The 17,190-nt window shown below is 55.9% G+C and overlaps 2 protein-coding genes across 2 annotated transcripts; one reads left to right on the forward strand and one right to left on the reverse strand.

Annotated features, from left to right (window-relative positions):
* Positions 1 to 12,644, forward strand: CCDC78 (coiled-coil domain containing 78; the record flags this gene model as incomplete). The annotated part of the gene is made up of 14 exons (XM_084296149.1): positions 1 to 78; positions 314 to 445; positions 965 to 1,051; positions 1,269 to 1,448; positions 4,694 to 4,867; positions 4,956 to 5,006; positions 5,656 to 5,744; positions 6,137 to 6,215; positions 6,664 to 6,789; positions 7,794 to 7,996; positions 8,624 to 8,820; positions 10,862 to 10,953; positions 11,692 to 11,792; positions 12,518 to 12,644. 14 exons carry the CDS (start codon positions 1 to 3, stop codon positions 12,642 to 12,644), a joined length of 1,716 nt encoding a protein of 571 aa, XP_084152275.1.
* Positions 12,645 to 13,361: 717 nt separating this feature from the next.
* Positions 13,362 to 15,411, reverse strand: ANTKMT (adenine nucleotide translocase lysine methyltransferase). Its single transcript, XM_084296114.1, has 5 exons — positions 15,240 to 15,411; positions 15,028 to 15,132; positions 14,629 to 14,769; positions 14,229 to 14,279; positions 13,362 to 13,826 (listed from the first exon to the last, which is right to left on the reverse strand). The coding sequence occupies exons 1-5, from the start codon at positions 15,399 to 15,401 to the stop codon at positions 13,590 to 13,592; spliced, it is 696 nt and encodes a 231-aa protein (XP_084152240.1). The 5' UTR covers positions 15,402 to 15,411; the 3' UTR covers positions 13,362 to 13,589.
* Positions 15,412 to 17,190: the final 1,779 nt, after the last annotated feature.

A 17,190-nucleotide genomic window follows, 5' to 3' on the forward strand; every position in this document is an offset into this window, starting at 1 on the left:
ATGGATTTTGGAAGCGTTGCAGAGAAGGAGAGTGTAAATGCTCTGACAGAGCAGGTGCAGCATCTCGCTAACAAAAATGTGAGTATGAAGGTCTGCGGCCCCTTCCTGGGTCACTGGACCAGTGCTCTGCAAATGAAATCCTAACCACAGGAGGAAAATGGCAGCTGAAAATCCCATCTGCTATCTGTTAAAGCTCTGAGAAGCTGCATTTCCTTGCTGGATATGCTGTGCTCTTCTCTTCCATCAGCACAGTGACAGGAGAGGAGAGCTCTGCTCTCTGGCACTGGCTGTTGGAGCTGTTTTGTGTCTCTAGGTGCAGCTGCAGGATAGGAATGAGAGGCTGTACATGGGGCCTGGAGACCTGCAGGAGAGGATGGGGACGCTGGCTGGCTCCAAACCAGATTTGTCAGCCAGAATGGTCTTCAGTGAAGAGGAAAAACTGAAGGTAAAAGAGATACTTGGGGAGTTGGAGAGAACTGAGCCGTGAAGCTGTATGAGCCCAATAGATCTGCAGTGAAAAATCTGGTGGGAAATGCTGGGGCCTCTTTCCAGAGGTGTATGTGTTTCCAAACCCAGGCTCCTCCGTTTGCTCCCTGGAGGTGTTTAGGCTGGAATAAGCTCGGATTGACTGTGGTCTCACTGGCTTCCCACACCTCTTCCTTCTGAAAGAGGCCAGGACCTCAGGATTGATTCTCCTTAGCTTTTCCTCTTTGAGGACTGTGTCTTTGCCTTTTTATTTGGTGTGTCTGTGGGACAGGATGCTTCAGTGGCAAAAAGCCGCAGCGCTGGGAGCTGATCTCGGCTCTCAGCAGTGTTCCTCTTCTGCTAGTGCTCAGGTAAAAGGTGCAACTGTGGGTCCTTTCAGCACCTCTGGGCTCTAATTCCCTGTTGCAACCTGTTGAGATAATGTGCTGGCCTCAGAGTCAGTCCATTACCTTTTTATAATGTCCTTTCTATCTCCTAGATTTCCAAAGAACTCATTGATCTCCAGATTGAGACAAACAAAATGAAGGAGCAGTATGAGACAGAGAACTTTGAACTGAAAAATATGGTATGCAAAAGGTTTCAGCTCTGCCAGATACCTTTATCCAGGATCTTTTCTTGTTTGGCACACTCGCTTTTCTTTAGCTAGAGTAGTGAATTACCCCCATTGCCCAGATACTTGAGAAATTCATGTGAAACTCATCTCCCTTCATGCTAGAGCCTGTTTGAACAAATAAATGCTTTATTATAGCTGCTGGTCTAATTCTGCTGCCCCCCCCCTGCAGATCTTGTCCCTGGAGAACCGTGTGCTGGAGCTGGAGCTCCGCAGTGAGAAAGTCACCGGGGAGCGGGACGCCTTGCGGGACCGGCTGCGCACGCTGGAGACCAGCCGTAAGGAGCTGGCGGACGAGTACATCATTCTGAAGAGCAATTACCTGGCCCTGGGCAAAGAGCTCGACCAGGAGGTGAGACAGCTTTGGTGTTCCCCACTCCACCCCACAACTTCCCAATCTAAAGTTGTCTTTGGGTTGCTTACCAAGCCAGGAGCAGCGCTGTGCCCATGCTGCCCTGTGACTGCGCTCCTGTTAGCGGAGTCTTCCCTTTTCCCCTTACCCCACATCCCCATCCCTACCCATGCAAAGAGAAGGGCGTTGCAGGTCTGGTCTGGGTGCACGTTTCAGGTCCCTCTGGACTGCCAACACACTTTGTTTCCCTTTTTTCTGCATGGCTTGCACAGGCTGCACGGGAACGGATTTGTAGTCTGTCTCATCTCACTTGGTGGCAGGAAGGGGCCTAGAAGTTTTTGAAGTTGACAAGTTTATAAAACCACAAAATATAATCAAGTTTCTGATTGTCCCTTAAAATATAGTGATTTTCCTGGTGACTATTAAATTAGTGATGATTAACTAAAGTCTTTTGCATCCCAGAATTGTGCATTGCTTTGGCAAGAATAGCTACTGTAATAGACCTTCCCCACTTCCCTCCCTCTCCCCCCTCCCACTTCTCCTTCTCTTTGAATTGGATCGGATGACTGACACACTCCTGCCTCCCTCCTCAGCAGATATTTCAGCTGGTTCAGCCAAGTGACCTAGTTTACCGTGCTGGCCCTGTGATGGGAGGATGTGGGGCACGCTAGTTTATACAGGATTGACACGAAATGTCACCCCACAACGGGCAAAGCCCCACCAAGTGCATTTGTCCCTGTCTGTCCAGTCTGTCTGTATGATGAGCATCAGGTAGAGCTCAAGTAGAGGAGGATACAAGGTCACAACCATCCGGTTGCCGATCAATGAATTAGGGACTTGTGAAGTTACCCGTTCACACGGACGTGGCAGTGAGTGGGGTATGGCTCCCAGCCGGCTCCAGCTGGGAAGTGAAAAGCCAGTTTCAACTCCTCTGTGGCACCTTGCAGCTGGGATGCACACAGGGTGCACGCACGTGCTATTATTTGTCATAAGCTGAGAAACTGCTCATGAGAAAGCCAGCTCGGCTGCTCGCAAGGTGCAAACCCACCCTCCAGCCCCTGCTGCCCCAGGAGCACGAGGCAGAGTGCATGCCACTGCCTGCCAGCACACTGCCGAGACAGAGCTCACGGAGCTCCTCGGCTCACGGAGGAGTAGCTCAGCATTCAGCCATCTCTGTGGCTTCTCGTCCCCAAGGGGGTGCAGTGTGTTAGTCAAAAATCGGATTTTCAGGCTGCTGACATCCCGGAATGATGGTTTTAAGGGGTTAGCGGTAATAACGCGCTGTTTTCACGTGGATTCTGGAGCGTTTCAGAGAAAAGCGAGGCACGTGGAGTAAGGTACATGCTCGGATAGCAGCCTGGAGCGGTGGAGCAGGGATCAGAAGCCAAGGGTGAAATCCTCGGGTGTAATTGGTAGGGTGAGGACTTTACCCCGGTGTCTTGGCTCTGACTGCTGAATATCCCTGCCTGAAGCGAAAGAGACTCCAACTTGGCAGCCTGGGGCTTGTGGCAGCATGGGCCTCTTGCTCATTATTTTCCCAGTGCGGACTTTCCCAAAGGAAATGGCAAAAGCAGCCTGCGGTTCTGCCCCCTCCCCTTCCCCGGAGCTCTTCGCGGGACACAATGAACCTTTTACACATTCCCAATTACAAGTGCTACTTGTGACCTTGCCAATATGTTGTCATGGCTGCTTGGCGCAGAAGCAGCTCCGCGAGCTCATTCATGGTCCCTTGTAGGGAACAGTTAGAGTCTCTGAATTGTTACAGCCCCCATTGTACGCCGTGATTCACAAATCGCCCTGGGTCTGTCCCAGGCGCAGGAGAGCGGCCGCGTTGGCCTTTCCCGTCCCTGGGGAAGTGCCTTGCAGGAGATGCCAGCCCGACACTTTGTGCCTGTTTTCTAACACGCTGTAAATTCTTCCTTTTCAGGACCCTGACCTTTCCTCAACTCTCCGTTTCCTCCTGCTCTTTTGTTCGGGGGGCTCGCAGGGCCCACAGCGGTGCTACAAAGCGAGGCCGGCGCGGGGAACCCGAGCAGCCCCGGACCAGTCCCATGCCGGGGTTTTCCCTGGAGCGGGGCCAGGACTCGGAGCACATGGGAGGCAGAGAAGCCCATCACAAACCTGGGACTGCCTCTTTCTTTGGCTGGCCAAAAAAAAAAAAAAAAAGAAAAAAAAAAAAAAGAAAAAAAAAAAAGAAAAAGCAAAAGCTGGTACTTCTGCGCTTGTGTGACCCCCTCTGATCAAATTGTCGGCTCTGACAGCTGCAGATGGATCGGTTTCGGTTGGGGAACGAGCAGCCTGTCTCTGCGTAGCTGTCAGTTTTCACAGCTGTATATCTCACCTCTTTGTCAGCCTCTTTTCTCCTCTCCTCTCTCCCTCAGCCCACCCTGTGCTATCTTTTGATAAGCTATTCTCTACACGGATGACTCAGATGACCTCTGCCTCCCATCCTCCCGATTCACTGCCATGGTAACAATTACTCAAGCTTGTCCCCAGTCATAAACTCCATCAAAGCTTTGTTATCTACATAGAAACCCTCCCGTGAGACATGAATTCCCCCAGTGTTCCTTCCAGATCACCTGTAACAGAGCCTTTCTCATTCAGATCCTCTTTATCTTTTGGAAATGTGTCACTTCACACCAGTGCTGCTTTGAATCTCGCTGCCTACACGGTGCTGTGGGCTGGCTGCTTCTGGAGGTATGCATTCAGACAAAACTGGAATTAGCTGGGTGGCGTCAGCCGAGATGGATGGATATTTGGCCATTCTCCCTTACATTATGTAGTCCGGAGGCATTGTTTGGGGAAAGACATGCCTAACGTGTTGGGAAGCTGTGCGGAGAGTAGAGTCGGGGTAAGGAGGGAGCTGTAGGTCAGGATGGAGCGGTGTTGGCAGAGCTGTGCCCAGGGCCGGGCTGGCATCAGGGTGTGCTGGCACCACGATCCCTATCTGAACGTGAGCGTGAGGGCGAGACGGGCAGGGGGAGTGAGGTTACGCGTGGATAACGCTGCGTGCCGTGCCTGGCGCCTGGCGGTGATGCTCGCCCTGCATCTCCTTGAGAATCAGAAAATCACTGATATCCCTGGACATATGAGAGGGAACTAAAAATAAAACTTGCTTTCAGGAGGGGATGTGAGTGCCTGCTTTGTGTACACACCAGGAGCAGTGGGTACGTGCTGAACAAACAGCGCGCGGAGCTGGAGAGGCAGGATTTCAGATGCTCTTTCCTTCTTGCTTGACCTGGCAGGTCTTGAAGAATGAAGAGCTCAGCCTAGAGCTGCTCAACCTGGCCAATGCCAAGAGCACCCTTCCTGGCACAGGGAGCTACCACCACCTCTCTCACGCCACAGCTGATGAGCCCTCTGCTGAGCCGGGAAGAGTGCGAGCAGTGGCGCGCCGTGTCTCTGCTCAGAAGGTGAAGGTAAGGACCTCTCTGCCCCGTCCCCAGTCTGAGCTCCTTGGAGAACAGGGGTCTAAAGGTACCTTCTTCTGTCTCTTCTTCAAATCAGCCAGAAGATGCACTTGCCTCTGAACACAAGCAGCAAAACCTGGAAAAAAATGTGAGTGTGTGGGTTCTGCTGTGGGGCCCTTGGGGAAGCAGAGGGGGGAATTTATTTGGAGTGTGGCTGGCAGCTCCTGGTACTAACTTGCGTTTTGTGGATGGGTTAGTGCCTTGGTTTATTTTCTTTTCTTTAAGCCATGCAGTTGAGATCAGAATAACTCCTGCCTCGTGCAGGGCAACATGTGGTTCCCTCAGTCAGTGCCCACTGGAGAGAAGAGGCAGGAGTTTAAAATCAACAAGTGCAGGGGATGCTTGGTTATTTTCTTCTTGCTGATGCTTGAAATAGATGAGGGTGATAAGCACCCAAAAATGAGAGCACAAGAGATATTTCCTGCCTTGTTTCCATCTGCAGCCTGTGTGGTACCAGCTTGGGCTCCACCACCAGCTCCTGATGAGAATCTGACTGTCAGAGTGAGAATCTCACTTGGAGGAGCGACACGTGTGCCCCTCCACGTGCCCTTTCTCCGGATCAAATGTCATTTCTGGCGTGCTGCAGAGCACTGGTCACTAAACCCATCCTTTCCCCTGTGTTTCCCATATCAGCTGGATTTGGGCTAGCTGGAGGCTCTCCTCACCTTCTCCCTCTTGAAGAATCCTTCTGTTTATGTCAGCCCTCAATCTCATCTTCCTGTTCGCTTGTCCCTCAGTTGCTTGGAAACCAGGATCGCATAAAAGTGGAGATTGAAAATCTGAAGAAAACCTATGATTCGCAGCAGCAGAAGCTGGAAGAGCAAGTGTGAGTGTTTGAGGCACACGCATCCTTCTCTTACCCAGCTGGGCGTTTTGGGGTCTCACTGCAGCTGGATGTGATCCTGGCAAACAGGAGTGGAGGCAGCCTCCCTTTGGTGGGGTACAGGGTGGCAAATGACTGTTATAAGCGAGGCCTGGAAGTAAAAGCTGATGTTTTTGAGGATCTTAAGAGCGTTAGATGTCTCCTTAAAAGTCTGTTTAGGTACACAACTGGCCTTGAAAATCCATGGTCAATGTGTGGCAGAGCTGCTCAATGTGTAAGCAGCTGCTTAGAGATTTCTGTCATTAGTAGTGGTTTCCTTCTCAAAGCTGGAGGTATTGGGCCTGCAGAGACATTTGGGGGTTTGAAATAAACGTGCCTTCTCCCTGTGTGCACAGGATCACCGTGGGGAAGGAGCTGCAGGAGGCGAAGCGAGCAATTCGGGACACCCAGCGCAAACTGGCGGAGCAGTCAGCAGTAAGGGCAGGCTCCTTCCCTTCCCCTCCCGTGGCTGGGACACGAGGAGCAGTGAGCGTAACCCGGAGCTAGCGGTGGGGCGGGTGGCTGGCACCGAGGAGCTCCGGCATCTCTCCCTCTCCGGGGAGTTCATCACACCAAGGTGCTCCTCCCTGCACAGGGCGTGCAACGCACCTGGTGGGATGTGCTGCTTGCTTGGGGTGGGAGGAATTTTGTTCACTGATGTTTCAAAAGAGCTGGAGAAGCCACTTGCAGGGGACTGCAAATGATAAAAGGTAGCAGAGGGATATAGAGTAAACGTTGCTGGTACACTCCTGTGGGAAAACCCAGGCCCTTCCCAACCTCCCTGCTGTAGGGAAACTGAAGTCCCCGTTCCCTATCGAGCACTTTAGTGCCCCTCATTTGGCTGGAGGCTGAGAGCAGCGGTGTGAACGCTGGCTGTGCCTAGGTGCTGCTCACCTCCCGGAGCCAGCTGCAAGAGGTGGAGGCGGAGAACTCCCGGCTGCAGCTGCGTCTGAAGGAGCTCAACGAGCAGTACCGCTCCCGGCTCGCGCAGCACGTCAAGGACTTGGCGGTGGGTACCCCCAGACCCCAGCCTGCGGAGGGCTCTCCTTGCTGACTGCCTGCTTCTGGAACGTGTCTGCTCCATCCCCTCCTCGCTGGGCTGCTGGGCAGAGGGGCTCTGGGGCTTGGGGAGCTGTGCTTGCAGCAGGAATCGGTCTCTCTCCTAGCCCAGATTTCCCGTGTGACCATGCGAAACTGTCTGAGTTTCTGCTGGGATGATCTTCCTTGGTCAGATTACTTGGACGGAAAGATCCTCTTATTTACTATGGCTGCCTTCCAGTTGGCTCCTAATCCCCATTGCCCTGACAACTTCCCTCGGCAGGCCTGGCGGTGCCACTGAGGGCTTTGTTGCCTCCTCAGTTTGCTGCCTCCACGGTGCCCCTGCTGCTGTCCTCAGGGGAAGCTTTGCCAGCCTCTGTGGTCAGCACAGACCCGTGTAACACAAGTACCTGGGACCTGCAGACCTGCTCTGGGAACAAGCAAGCGCCTCTGATGTAGAGTAGGGCCCACAGAGCATGGTGAGGACTCGGCACAAAGCCAGAGATTCAGGCAGGTTCAGGCATGGGTACCTGCTTGCATCCATCAGTGGCTGGGAAGAAAACTGATTCTACCCCCATAGGTAAGCAGTTTTTGGCAAGAACTGCTGTGCCAAGAGGTTAACAATGCAGAAGCCTTTTTTACTGTGAAGAAGAGCTTAATTTCTGTCAGGGTATCTCCCAACAGAAGGAGCAGGGCACAACAGAAAGAATACAGGACTAGAGACGTTGGCTCCTGACGCACTCATGTTCCCCTAGATGGATCCGTGATACAGGGTCACTGACAGCAGTGTGCCTTCTCTGCCTCGAAAGGGGTTTGATGAAAATTAATTAGTCTTCCCTGCTCTTAGAAAATGGAAGATATGCCCTGTTCTGAGTGCTGTCATCACAAATATTCCTGGACCTTCGGTGTGGGAAATGGGTTACTCGTACAGGGAAAGACTTGATCACTTCCATTTCCTTCTCTGTATGTTTAAAGGATTACATGGACAGCAAATCCAGTGACTGGACAGAGCCCAGCAAAGCCCCAGCTCACATGAAGCACTTTGTGGACAGCATGCTGCAGGACATCAGGGCTTCCTACAAGTCTCGGGAGGAGCAGCTAGCTGGAGCAGCACGTGCCTACAAGAAACGCATGAAAAACTTGGTCAAGAAGCATGAGAACTTGCTGATTGCGTACAGGCAGGGCTAAAACAGGGTCTGGGCTACCTCTGCCTCTTCAGGTCATTGCTAGGGACACAGTGGAAGTGCCCCATGGTGCTAGCACCCAGTCCCCTTGCTGCAAGGGAGGCAAACGGGGCTCCCAGGTGGAGCTGAGGTCATGGAGTGCATGCTTATTTCCGAGGTCCTGGAGTGCATGCTTATTTCCATACTCCTGACACGCCAGGAGCAAGGTATCTCCAGCTACACACCAGGTGCTCTGCATGCACTGGAGCTGCTCTGTGCCCAGGTTCCTCCCGTGCAAAATTTAGGGCGAGAGACTGAATCCACATTGGATGGTGTGGAAATGGAGAGGTGCCACCAACATGTCCTGCTTCCCTGCAGTGTTCCCAGCTCTGCTCCACAGCTCTCTCAGCAGCTTGGGCTGTGGCAAGTAGCAGAAATTTGTGACTTAAAGGCCACAGATAGGATGAGCTGCCCTCAGCACACCCAGGAATATTGCACGTGCTGCTGGGCTCTCCCACCTACCCTTTCCAGGTGGCCAGAAGCCAGCAGGTCCCAAGCAAATGGCACTGCCAGCAGCATCAATGCTCAGCGCTGTTACTTCACCAAAGGTAAAGTCTAACGCCTCTTGGCATGTTGTTACAGCATGCAGCGAGAGCAGATCCGCTCCTTGGGCAGCAGCGATATGGATTCCGGCCCCGCTGAGCTCCACTTTGCCATCACAGACCCAGAGCTGCTGACAAACACAACCCAGGAGCTAAACCGGCTGCGGGAGAACAAAGCGAAACTGGAGCTGCAGCTACAGGAATTGCAGCAGGTAGTGGCTGCAGCAGTGAAACTGGGTGGGGGGAGTCTCACCAGCAACAGACAGAGCAGTAGGATAGCTCTCCCCATTTCTGAGTGCATCCCCTAAGGGTTTGCCGTGTCTCTGTGACACAGACTAGTGCTTGCTCCCGTTCTCACTCGGGGCTATCCAAGCAGGAGACCACGCTCAGAAGCACACCAGTGAGCTCCATGTCCTCCCACTGGTTCTGCCTGGGCAGGGACATCTTTCTTGATTTGTGTGAGATGCATTTATTTAAACATTAATGGGGTGGGAGACCTAAACCTTAAGACTGTCCTGCTCATACTCTTAGTGTTAGACTGCTGGGACACTTGTGGCACTTTCTTCAAAGCGGTGGGGACTGTGGTGAAATTGCAATGTTCTAATGCTTACGGAGGTACTGTTCTTCCTTTGCCTTCAGAAAAAAATGAAAGAAACCTCTGACCTTCAGCTGCCATCTGAGCAGTAAGTCCTGTCTGTTTCTTAGGATATTCAAAATGCTGAATTCTCCTGACTGAGCGGTCTTCTCTGCATTACTTGGAGACAGTAATAAATATGGAGAAAGAGAGTTGATAGGAACTCATCTGAGAAGAAAAGCCAGCTGTCGTCTCAGTGCAGCATTTCCTGTGGTGAAATGAGTTGGTCATTTGGGCCTTGATCCAAGAAAGCTCTTAAGCACATGTTTGATTTAATCATGTTGTTAGTCCCACTGATCTCTTCGGAAGTTGAAGTTAAGCATATTACTGAGGGCGTTGGTGGATCACAACCCAAGAAACGCCAGAGAAACTACACCAGCTTGGGACACTCTCGTTTCTCCTCCCTCCCAGCACAGAAGCTGGACAGGAACCCTCAGTGATCCTGTCCTGACACCACCCTGGGTTCCTGACATACCATTTATTTTCTCCTTTTGATCAATCTCTTCCCCCCCGCTCCATTCTTCTGCTGAAGCTCTACCAGCTGTAACCATGGAGTGGGAGAACAAAGTGTTAAGAGAAATCCAGGCTGGGATTTTTCTGCCTTTTAAAATGTGGTAGCCTAGAAAACATGCCAGGTATTGCAGTAACAGTGCCAAGGAGCTGGTCAGTGCCTGAGCCACTGGATTCCAGCGGAGTCTCTTGGAGAAGAGTTACCAGAGCCTACCAGTGGTTTAGATGCTGACAAATAACAGTAATGCTTAAAGAGAGACATTAATTTTGACAGACTCAGCACAGGAGCAGGACAGAGAAGTACCAGAACCTGAAAACACACAGAAAACACTTCTGTGTGCTGATGGTTTTTACCAGAGCTACCAGGTTATCCTGCTGCTCTAAGCAGAGACACAAAGCCTGCTGTAACCACAGTCCTGTAACTATCGTCGTGTTCCTCGTCTTTCTCAGATGTGTGGCTTCACTGTTTATTGTTCCCTTAACTTCTGCTCCCATGAAACTTCTTTCAGCCACGATTTTCCGTGTGCCCGGGCTGGGTGACTGCAGCCACCAGAGGGAACTCGCGCGGCCGCAGCGGAGCGGTCTCGGGTCTGCAGGCTGCCGTGCTTGAGCACAATGCATTCCTCAGTTCATACAACCAAAATTCCCCGAGCATCAGATGTGACCTGTATTTTGCTCGTTCAGACTGGGACAGAATGGGAAGGACTTTCCCACGGCTGGGCTGCGCAGACAGCTCACCTATCGCACCCAGCGCTCAGGGCGAGCGGGTCTGCGCTCGCACACATGAAAAGCGCCAGCGCTTGGCATTGATCATACCCCGCTCTCCATTTCCATAAAGTTCAGCCTTGCAGTGTCAGGTTAATGACTCTTTCTGCTTGGAGTCCTCTGATGTATGAGTGTTGATGTGAGCTTGGCACGAATCCAGCCATCGCAGCGGGAAACCCAGGTTGGCAGAGGGGCTGTGACTCTCACGCCTGGGCACAGGGACAGCGCTGCGCGCCCCGAAGTTGGGGCCACGGGGATAGAAAAGGTTTGGCGCTCTGTGCTTTATGCTCTGCTGGACACAAAACGCTTCCAGCCTCCGAACAGAGCCGTGCAGCTTGCAGATGGGCTGGCTTTGGATGTCCGTGGAAGATCAAAATCTGCTTCTCTCTCCTAGGAAGCTGGATGAGGAGGGCTGGGCAGAGGTCAGGAAGCAGCTCCGGGAGTTCACGCACAGCACCCAGGTAAAGGGCCGGAGCAGCCCACCTGAAATAAGCTCAGCCTTTGCTCACGTGTCAAAGAGGTGCTGGGTCCTTCTCTGGCCACAGCTGTAACCTTGACCAGTGCTTGACCAAGTGATGCTGCGTACCGAGGCTGTGCTTTCACAGCTCCTGAAAGAAGCAGGCCAGCCCTTACGGCTGCAGGTTGTTGGCCTGTACTGATCCATGTCTTGTTTCAGCACAAGGATTTAGGTATCTGTGTAACAAACAGGTTTTCGACCTGGTTCAAATGAGAAGTCTGGTTTGAATCTGAATCAGCTTCGCAGTCTGGTTCCTTCGGGGTGCAAAGGTATCTGCACTGCACTCAGGAATGGGGTGGCCCCGAGCTCTCTTCACCCACAACATTGCTCGGCAGCAGCCAGAAGCTTGGAGATGCTCTCTGTGAGCTGGCTTGGCACAGGTGGTCTTTGCTGTCCAGCCCTGATCACAGCAGTGGGGCTGCTGGGGAGAAAGGGGATCGCTGGCACAGACTGCCACACCTGGGGCAGTAGAGGAAGGGCTTTGGAAACAGAGCAGAGCTCTTGGGAGGGAAAACTAGATTGGCAGGGGAGGGTTATTGTGTGTCCTGTGTGCCTCTGCAGCTTCGTGCCAAGCTGTGCCAGAGCCAGAGCGTTCAGCCCCTCCTGGCAGAGAGGGGCCGAGCGACTTCCCTCCCATCTCACAGCACTCCCCAATTTCTCCATGCTTTCCTTGCCCCTCCAGGAGGATTTGGAGAAGGAGAGAAGCCAGCTGCTGACTCGGGCCATCGTGGCAGAAGAGCAGGTGGCAGAGCTGCAGGAGTACGTAGAGAAGCATCTTGCAAGGTGAGGCAGCGGGGTCCCCCTTCAAGTGCTCTCTGTTTCCTGCTCCAAGTTTATCTCCCCAGCTAATTGCCAGAGACACGGCGGTGCCCAGCACCCTGCCAGGGCCTGACCTTGCTGCCACCTTCCCACAGCACAGCCGGTGTCACACAGCTCATCCAGCTGTGTGGACAGCTGTTTCTGTGCCTTGCTCTGCGTGCCGGGGGGCGCATCTGGCCCGTGAGCCTAAGCCCATCCTTAGGAGGAGGTGAAGAGAGGGGTTGCCTAAAATCCAAAGCCTTCCAGCAAGCCCTGATCTGCTGCACTTTCCCACTGGCTTATCGTGCCCTGCAGCAGGGGGAAGGAACAGCTGCTGGGGCAGGGGAGGGCGAGGACAACCAGAGCGCATCTGTCGGAGCCATGCTCCAGCTCTGCGCCCCACATGAGGCACAAGCCGGCCTGGCTGGAGCTTTGATCGGGCTCGTGGGTTTGTTGCTGTCACTGCTACCTGGCAGAGGTGACAAGCAGCTTTTCCCAGGGAAAAGGCCATGGTTTTTCCCTCTGTGGCTGCTCAGATCCCCGTGCGGCTCAGCACCTGTGCTGCCCGGCATCACTAACTGATGAAGCGTGTTTTCAGCGCACGACAAGCACAGGGCAGAAAGTGTCGGTGTGAGCTGACCACCTCTGTGCGTGAGCTGTGCGCAGGGCCCTGACCAGGAGGGGATGACGCTGCCGCTCCCCTGCTGCAGGTACAAGCAGGAGATCCTCCGGCTGAGGACGCTCGCTGGCAGCAAGGAACCCCGCACGCTCAGCGCGGGGGCGGCCGACGCTCCCCTGCTGCCCGGATCCAGACGGACCCCCAGCCAGGGACTGTAGCTCTTCCCCGCGGCTCCACAAAGCAGCACAATTGTAGGGAAAAAAAAAAAAAAGAAACAGTTTAAAAGAAGGGGGCTTTCTGTTCTGCAGGCTGGCTGAGGCTCCTTTCCTGGCCAAGAGCTGGGACGTGCAGCGCAGGGACCCACGTGGGTGTTCTCAGTCTCAAATTAACGCTACTAAAATGGGACAGGGCAACTGCGCCGTGCCTGGCCCCTGACCCCTCAGCTGTAGGAAGAGTTCTGCTGCTCCCTGAGCACACCACGACGAGGGACGCGGGGGCAGCCTCCTGGGCAGCGTTTTGCTGCGTGACTGCAGGGACAGGTCCCTGCTCCTGCCCTTGAGAGCGCTGCCACAGCGTTTCTCCCGGGTCAGCCTCGCTTTAAAGGCGAACTCTGCTCCTGCCTCTGCTCCCTGCTGAGCTTGAAGAGGCCAGGGATGGTTCAAGGTGCACTTAGGCTCTAAGAGGCTGCACAAAGGGGATGAGCTGCTCTTTCATGGTGGGAAGAAAACCTTTTTTCTCTGTGTTTGAGTGGAAGAAAGAATGCCACATAATGTGAGCAGGGCCAACCCAAATCCTGCAGTGGGAGGCAGGCCGGACAGACGGCCGTCCTGTTCCAGCTTCAAAGGGACATCGGGGCACAGCCTGAGGCTGCCCTGGCTCCAGGCAGAAGAAGCCCCCCCTGCGGCTCAAAGGCACAGCAAAAGTCTCGAGGGAAGAACTGTCCAAATGTTTATTTGGAAAAATGATCCAAAATCACCAATCGGACAGAAAGAGGCACTGGAGATGTAGCCCTTAAATCGCGGGATCGTTCTGGATCTGATTTTCCCTCCCCCTTGCTTCCCCCAAGCTGACCACTCTGAAAGATACGGAGGGACCAAGTCCCCCCTTTTTTTTTTGGGGGGGTGGGGAAAAAGCCTGGCCAAGCACCGCTCTCACCCTCCCTCTCACTGCTCTCCTGGGCTGAGACCACCGGTGGGAGAGGCTCGAGGAGCTGCCATTACACCGGGTGTCCCTCCGCACCGTGCCATGCGCCGCACCTCCTTCATGTCATAGGCCCAGGCTTGCTCCAGCCCCTGCCCCAGGGTGCTGCTCGGGGTCCACGACGGGAAGGGGAAGCGTCCGGCCACCACGCGAGCCTCGTCGGGGAGTTCTGCAAGGAGCTTGGCAGCTAGGGGAGGCTTCTGGGGAGAGACAGACAGCCGAGGGCCTGAGATGTGGCTGGATGGAGCAGCCCTGCCTGGGGACCCTGTCCCACGTGAATGCCTCGGGGCAGTGCCACCGGGGGACATGGGGGAGCTTCTCAGCAGGGCTGGTGGGTCCCAAAAAGCAGGAGCAGCTGAAGGCCCTTCCAAAAAGCAGGGCTGAGACTGGCCCCGTGCGTCGCTGGGGCCAGGACTAAATGCAAATTTTATTCCAACCTGAGTGACTCTGTGATTTTTCCTTACCTCCAGTCTCTAATTTTTGGTCTTATTTAAAAAAAAAAAAATCTTTGCCAATATTCCAGTTTTGCTCTGTTTTCTAAAAATCTCCCTCCTAAGCCTGCTGAGGACAAGACAGCAGCACCTCAGCGCAGAGGGACTTACCACGCTGGGAGCCAGGAACACGGTCACGTTGTAGCAATCAGAAAGATTTGCCTTTAAAAAGAAGGAAAAGGGGAATGAAAGAAGCAAAAGGCTCCTAGGGGGGAAGCGTGGGGGAGCTGCCTGAGTGGCCAAGCATTTTGCAAGCGGTCCTGTGAACCTCGGGGGAAGCAAGGATGCCACACAGCGTGTGGGACAGCGGGCTGCGCTGGGACAGCCGGGACCTGCCTCCAGCATCGTCTCGGTGTCCCCACACCACATTCCCTTGTGGATTTTGCCCGACTGTGCTGGGGGTACCTGCAGGCAGCTCTAGCAGCGTGTCCATCAGGGCCAGCAGCGCCCAGGCCTCTCCTCAGAGCTCTCACCCTGCCTACGGCCAGCGCTCAGCCCCCGAGGCCGTTACCTTCCACAGGTCCTGCTTCAGGAAGGAGACCTGCCCGTGGCACCCTGCCTTCCGAGCCCGGTACTTGGCGAGCCACAGCAGCCAGGGGTTGAGCTCGTAGCCCACGGCTGGCCTGAGCCCTTGCTTATGAGCCTCCAGCACCTGCAGAGAGAGAGTCGGGGCTGAGAGGAGCCCGGGGGCAGGAGCTCCAGCAGCAGCCCCTCGCAGGGCACAGCACCCATGGGTGCTGAGGCTCCCGCTGTGCTCTCAGGGTTTCCCCCCAGGTTGTCCCACCCTGCTGGACGCCCCCAGGGCCACCCCCTGTGGGTGCTGCCAGCACCCTGCTCCTGGGGATCCCCGCACCGGGGGTGCCTTCGTGCTCCCCTCCCTGCCCGCTGCCCTTGCTGGGCCCCCCCTTACAAGCCGTCCGTCCCCCGATCCCAAATCCGCCGTCTTCCCCGAGCGGCCCCGCAGCAGCGCCATCACGTTGGCCACTTGCTGGGCACTGGACGGCAAGTAGGGCACCTGGAGGAGGGGGACACACACAGAAAGAGCAGGGTGGGGGGGCTCGGTCAGCACTGCAAGGGGGGCAAAGTGAATGAGCGGGCAAGAAGGGGGGGTCCCGGGGGTACCTGCAGGTGCAGCGGCACCCGGCGGAACCCGGGCATGAGCACGGCGGCCCAGACGGCGTAGGCGGCCAAGCCGGTGGCCGCCGCCAGCTGCAGCAGCCCGCGCCCCCCCAGGGCCTCCCCCCGCAGCTGCCCGGCCAGCTCGTCCAGCGCCTCGGTGTCCATGGCTGCCGGAAGGGGCGGCCCCGCACCCGCCGAGGCCTTCCGCCACCCGGCGTGTGCCGCGGGCACGCTGGGCGCCGTGCCATGGGCAGCGGAGTGCCCGGAGTCTGTGTGTGTGTGTGTGTGTGTGTGTGTTTTGGGGGGGGTCTGGCTGCTGGCCCCCCGGCTCCTCGTGGCTGGGGCTGCTGGAAACGGCAGCAGCCGTGGCAGCCCCGTGCGCTTTGCACGCCCGCGCACACTTGGTGCGCCTCGCACGCCCGCGTGCCCGCCTGTGGCTTCCCCTGCTGCCACCGGGCTGTGGGAAAATCCTGGTGCTGTCTCCGGGGTCGGTGCCCACCCACAATTAAAAAAAAAAAAAGGGACAATAATGAATCAATTAGGGGAACCCGGCGGCACACAGAGGGCAGGCGGCTTCCCGCAGCCCGTGGTTTCCTCCTCCCCTGCTCCCCCGGGGGCTGAGGTTTGCGCAGCTCCTCCAGCAGGACCCGGGAGCTTGGGGACAGCCCAGTGTCCCCGTGACGGGGTGCCTGTGCTCGCCGTGCACCCAGACCACCCCTGGTGTGACTGCAGGTGCAGGGGGTGATTGCACAAGCACACCTTAAAAATGCAGGTCTGGGTGCCCAGTGATGCTCACCCCATTAAACCCGTGCACTAGAGCAGTGATGGGGACAGGGCGCAGCACCGGGACCAACGCTGTCCCTACACACTGCTATATGCTGGAAAAATTCTCCCAGGGCTGTGTCTCCCCCCTTAACACCGGTGCCCCCCCCCCAGTGCTGCGAGATGGCCCCTGCGCGGCTGTGGCCAAGTGGGGGCCACGGGGATTTCACCGATTTTCTGCGGCTTGCTGGCAGGTGGGGCCAATTAGTCTGGGAGCGAGCAGAAAATCGGGGGAAACAGGAGCCGGGAGCGAGGGGCCGGGGGCGGCAGCAGCATGGGGAGGAGGAGGAGGAGGATGGTCCCAGGGATGCCGGGGAGCATTAATTAACGAAGCAATTCCCACGCAGGGCTGAGCCCCCCCGTGCACGGCCCGGGGAGGTCGGGGGGGGCCGTGTCCCGGTGTGCGGGGCCGAGCAGGTGGCCGTGCGCGGGGAGCAGTTGGGAGCCCCAGCGCCTTTAATCTGCCTCCACCCCGGGCAGCTCCCCCCGCTGGGGCCGCGGCGGCTGCAAAGCGGCTCCGAGCGCCAGGAATTTGTCGCCATGCGCTGGGAAAGCTCCTTCCCACCAGCTGTCGGCAGCGCCGCCGCGAGATCGGGGGGCCAGGGGTCCCAGGGGGCTCGGCTGTGGCTCGGCCCAAGCCAGGGGGCTCCGAGCAGGGCCCTCAGCCCAGGTTGTGGGTTTTTTTTTTGGGGGGGGGTATGTGGTGGTCAGGGCTTCCTTGGGGTCACCGGGCTCACCCGCTTGCTCCATCCTGCTCGGGGCTGGGGCTGGCCTGCCCAAACTGCCCTGTGCTGCCTGTTGCCCCCGGCCCATGGGGGCGTCATCCTGATCCTATGGGGCATCCCTAACCCCAGGGGCATTATCCTGATCCTATGGGGCATCCCTAACCCCAGGAACATCATCCTGATCCTATGGGGCATCCTCTGACCCCAGGGGTGTTATCCAAACCTACAGCGCATCCTCTGACCCCAGGAACATCATCCTGACCCTATGGGGCATCCCTGATCCTAGGGACATTATCCAAACCTACAGGGCATCCCCTGACCCCAGGGGCATTATCCTGACCCTATGGGGCATCCCTGATCCTAGGGACATTATCCAAACCTACAGGGCATCCCCTGACCCCAGGGGC

This window comes from Netta rufina (assembly GCF_964035555.1).
Source record: "Netta rufina genome assembly, chromosome: 15".
In the NCBI taxonomy this organism is placed as follows: domain Eukaryota; kingdom Metazoa; phylum Chordata; class Aves; order Anseriformes; family Anatidae; genus Netta; species Netta rufina.